This window comes from Symphalangus syndactylus, chromosome X (assembly GCF_028878055.3).
Source record: "Symphalangus syndactylus isolate Jambi chromosome X, NHGRI_mSymSyn1-v2.1_pri, whole genome shotgun sequence".
Taxonomy (NCBI): domain Eukaryota; kingdom Metazoa; phylum Chordata; class Mammalia; order Primates; family Hylobatidae; genus Symphalangus; species Symphalangus syndactylus.
In genome coordinates this window covers 142,300,827-142,305,988 of record NC_072447.2, presented here as the reverse complement: position 1 = coordinate 142,305,988, position 5,162 = coordinate 142,300,827, and the positions used below count along the sequence as shown (strand labels likewise).

Here is a 5,162-nt window from a genome sequence, read left to right as displayed (position 1 = left end):
GAGAGGGAGAGAAAGGAAACACACAAATAGAGAGTGGTATATCAGAAACCAAGTCTAGAAAGGAGAAGTTGGTCAACAGTGACAAATGATGCAACTAGGTCAAGTACGAGTGACTGAAAATTATCTCTTGAACTTAGAAACTAGAAGGACATTGATGGCTTTGGTGAGAGCGGTTACCTCTAAGTGGCGAGTAAGAAGGCAGATTGCTGTGAATTCAGTAGTGGAAGATAAAGGATTCTGTATGTGGATAATTCTTTCAGGAAGATTAGTTGTGAAGGAAAAAAACGCAATGATATTTGGGGGTTATGGAATGAGTTTTTAAAATTAGGAATGATTTAAGCATTTTGATATTTATGAGTAGGAAGAGTCAACATGGAAAGTGAGGCAGAAGATATAAAAGGGGAAAAGGGAGGAATCATCAATGGGGAAGGCAACAGGGTGTAAGAGAAATATTTGCACAGAGGAGCATAAAGTCCAGAGTTATTCCTGATGATCTTTATTTTGTCACTGACCTAGGAACATAACCAAGTATTGAAGTATGCTCAGATGGGATTTGAGTTTCTGAGGTAAATTCCATTTTGTTTTATATTGTGGTCATTTGGTGTCAATCGAGTAGGAAAATTTTAAAAAGAAATTATCTGAGATTTTCTATGTCTTGACTTTTTGTTATGATTTCTGTGAGAGTTCCTTGATTTACTATTCCTATCCGATTCCACTTAGGATTTTTCTTTTTTCTTTTCTTTTTTTTTTTTTTTGAGACAGAGTTCCACTCTTGTTGCCCAGGCTGGAGTACAGTGGCACGATTTCGGCTCACCGCAACCTCTACCTCCCGAGTTCAAGCGATTCTCCTGCCTCAGCCTCCCAAGTAGCTGGAATTACAGGCATGCACTACCATGCCTGGCTAATATTTTGTATTTTTAGTAGAGACGGGGTTTCTCCATGTTGGTCAGGCTGATCTCGAACTCCCAACCTCAGGTGATCCGCCCACCTTGGCCTCCCATATTTTGCCTTCGCTTGGGAGAAGAGAGGTAAAAATAGGTCACATGGGCAATGAAGTCCTCTAATGGACCGTTTCCCTTGTCCTTACGTTTGGCAACATAAATATTCTTCTAGAAAACGAAATATTTTTCTCTGAACACCAACTCTGTATCCAGAAATGTTTATACTATGTATTTACCTAAAGATACAGCTTCCACAGCAGCAAAAATAAAAACATGATGAAGGCCTCAATTCTTTTTATTCTTACTTAGGATTTCGAAGTTGCTAATTTCTCTTTTTATTAGGCTATCACTCATTCCTCCCCGAATAAGCAGAAGCAAACAGTAGATGGAGCCTGGTTTCTGCTTGGATTCAGCTTCCTCATTGTTCCAGTATGGCTTTTTACCACATCTTGGTGTCTCAGTTATGAATACCTGTCTCAGTTTGGCCTGGAAATCCACCACAGGCACTTGCTGCTGCTGAGAATGCCTCAGGTACAATTGACACTCTTGGTTGCTCAGTGCAGCTGTTCTGTATTTGACTTGAACTTCCACCTCTGGCATGTGCTGGTCTGTAGTCCATCTCAGGTGTAAGTGATACCTTGCTTGCTCCATTGCCTCACTGACTGGTCCTTAGGCCAAAACATCAGGCATCTCTGACAGCCACTCCACTCTTCATCCAACTTTTTAAGTTCTTCTTGGCAATAGGTTTGGTCTGCTATAAGTCAATCAAAAATGGTCTGAAGCAGTTATCCTACAGTATGGTTTTGTGAGATACCCTTTATTAAATTAATATGCTTTTTTCTACTCTTGAAATGAGAAGAGGATTTTTATAATCATAAATGAATACGAAATGTTACCAATTAAAATGCTTCTTGAGATAATCTTTTCTTTTTAATCTGATAATATGAAGAATTATAATGATAGAATTTCCAGTGTGTTACCATGTTAGTATGTCTAGAATGAAACTTACTTGGTCATGATATGTTATTTTTTTGACACAGTGGTGGATTGATTTCCTAACATTTTATTTAGAACTTTTGCATCTGTTTTCATTTGTGAAATTTGCTTCATTTTTCCTTTCCTGTGATATATTTTTCTGGTAAAATAAATGGTTAGTTTTACAACCTTTTTATACTTTCAAACAGTTCAAGTTAGACAATACTTATGCCTTGGAGATGATTAGAACTCACACATAAAGCCATTTGGGCCTTGTTCCTATACCTATTAAGGATATAGGTCTTTGACTAAATTTCAATTTATTTTGTTGCTTATTGTCTATTGGGGTGTTCTATTTTTGACAATTTATATAGCTTTAATTATCCACTTAATATAGGTTTTAATGTTTTGATTGAAATTGTACATATCATTATGCTTTACACTTATACTTAAAACGTCTCTTCTGTACCTGTGGTTATATTCTCTTTTTCATTTAAATGCTGTGATTTCTCTGTTTTTTTCTTAGTCAAAATTGCCAAATGTCTGTTCATTTTCCTTTAGTCTTTTAAAAAACCTTGTTTTTTTTTTAATTTACCTTTAGCAGCAAGTCCTGCTCCTTCTACCAATAAAATATATTCTATATCTAATCACTTTGTATCATCCTCAACACTAAAGCCTTAGTCAAAAATATCATAATATCTGGTCTAGGTTATTGCTATCGTCTCTGAATTGGTCTTGCTGTTTTTCTCACCCACACCCAATTCATTTTCTATATTGCATTTGATTGATCATATTAAAATAAAAATTATACTTTCAGTAGTTTCCCATTGCAATGGGAAAAAAATTCGAGCACCTTCCTTTGGTGTATTAGGACTGCATGCGCTCATCCTCACTTACTTTTCTGATGCCATCTCTGGCTATTCTTCCCCGTTTCCTGGCTCTCCAGCTACACTGGCTCTTGTTCACTTTTTTAAAAAGGCCTTTCTTGTTCCTACTTTAAAGCCTTTTCAATTGCCATGTCCTCTCACAGAATGTCATTCTTTTCATTCTTTATTTGGCTGGCTCCCTCTCATCAGTCAGGACTCAGCAATGTGACTGAGTGACTATTTTTAATTATTTATATTTAATTAATTTAAATTAATAACATATTTTAATTACTATGGCTTAATGTTATTTTATATTAATTAAATATAATTACATTATATAATTTAATATTGTTTTATATTAATTTAATATTATAATATATTATAGCAATTAAACATATTTAAATTTATTTATTTTTATTTAACTAATGAAATATAAATAAAATGTAAAATTCAGTTCCACAGTTGCATTTCAAGTGCTCAGTAGGCTCAAGTGTAAATGGTGGTTACCAAATTAGACAGTGCAGATTATAGTACAGATTTTCCATCACTACAGAATGCTCTATTGAACAGTTCTGCTCTAGAGCATTGAAAGTACTTATTAAGGCTTCATTAAAATATATTGAATGACTTTTGAATTCCATAGGGATTGTTTTGTTACATTTCAAGGTTTCCTTGTTATATCTTTAATTCCTTTCTTATACTTTATTTGGCTTTATTTATGTTGATTCTTTTCATTGTTTCCTGAATTATAAATGAAATTTATTTGTTGTTGGCCTTTATTTTTTCTAGTTAATGCACTCTATGGTGTAAATTCTATACTGAATAAATATTGGCAGCATTCCACAGAGGTGGATATGTAATTTTTAATTTTTTGTTAGCTTTTAAACTATCTATAATTTCCATTATAAATTTGTCTTTAACTCAGAAATAATCTAGGAGAAGCACTTCCAGAATGGTGCAGTAAAAACCTCCAAAATTCCACTTCTTTATAAAGTATATAAAAACTCTAGCTAAAATTGTCCAAATTAAATTTTCAGAGTTATAGAAATTAACCAAAAAAGACTTGCAATAATTTGAGGAGTGTTTATTTTTAAAACATGTTTAAATCATGGTAAGAACCATAAGCTTTGTGATATTTTAACTAGCCTATTCCTGTCCCCCTTCCAGCTCTTCATAACAATTATCTTCCTTATCTGTGAGGGATGTGCTCTAAGGCCCCCAGCGGATGCCTGAAACCTCACATAGTAGTAAACCCTATAGACATTGTTTTTTCCTATGCATACATACCTATGAGAGAGTATAATTTATGAATTATGCACACCAAGAGATCAACAATAACTAATAATTAAATATAACACTTATAACAATATACTGTAATAGAAGTTATATAAATGTGGTCTCAAAATATCTTATTGTACTGTTACTCACCTTTCTTCCCATGATGATATGAGATGATACAATGCCTATGTGATGAGAAGCATGTGAGGTGAATGACGTAGGCAATGTGACATATCACTAGGCTAATACAGACCTTCTGACAATACATCAGAAGGAGGATCTTCTACCTTGGGTGATCCTAGATCATCAAGCCATGATAATGTCCATGGTTGGATGCCAGGAATAGATTATGTGGATGGTTAGGGATTGATATGGTTTGGCTGTGTCCCCAGTCAAATTTCATCTTGAATTGTAGCTCTAATAATTTCTATGTATTGTGGGAAGGACCTAGTGGAGTTAATTGAATCATGGGGATGGTTCCCCCATACTGTTCCCATGGGTAGTGAATAAGTCTCACGAGATCTGATGGTTTTATAAGGGGAAATTCTTTCGTTTTGTTCTCATTTGCTCCCTTGTCTGCTGCCATGTAAAACATGCCCCTCACTTTCCTCCACGATGATAAGGCTACCTCAGCCACGTGGAACTGTGAGTCCATTAAACCTCTTTTTCTTTGTAAATTACCACGTTTTGAGTATGTCTTTAACAGCAGCATGAAATGGACTAATACAGGGATCCTCGATAGTTGAAGGTTTTTTGGGGTGTGTGTGGAAACAGTTTGGAAGAACATTGTAATGGGAGGTTGTCTCTTTCTATTTAACTCATCAAAGTGTTGTTGCAGAGGTTAAAATGTTTCTGTTGTCATGTGGGTGATTTAAATGTTTTGTTCTACCAGAGGATCGCATTCATAATTTTATTTGTTAATGTCTATGCAATTTGAAACACTTTAACAAATTTCAGTAATCCAGTTCTGCTTCAGTTTCTTCATCTTCCTCTTCCTCTGTAGATGACTCAACAAGTTTTTCTAGTTCCTATGTGTTAACACTTCTCATTGGCCTTCAATATATTCTTCCATTTCTTCATCAAGCATGTCAACAAATACTTC

At 34.7% G+C, this 5,162-nt stretch overlaps 1 protein-coding gene across 1 annotated transcript; it reads right to left on the bottom strand.

Annotated features, from left to right (window-relative positions):
- Positions 1-1,226: 1,226 nt before the first annotated feature.
- LOC129476036 (putative SNURF-like protein) lies at positions 1,227-1,592 on the bottom strand. The gene has a single exon (XM_055268603.1). The coding sequence runs from the start codon at positions 1,590-1,592 to the stop codon at positions 1,227-1,229; it is 366 nt and encodes a 121-aa protein (XP_055124578.1).
- Between the last annotated feature and the right edge of the window lie 3,570 nt (positions 1,593-5,162).

What these genes read in the sequence shown, in the direction of transcription:
- LOC129476036 (XM_055268603.1), bottom strand. Translation starts at nt 1,592, where the DNA reads ATGGAGCAAGCAAGGTATCACTTACACCTGAGATGGACTACAGACCAG.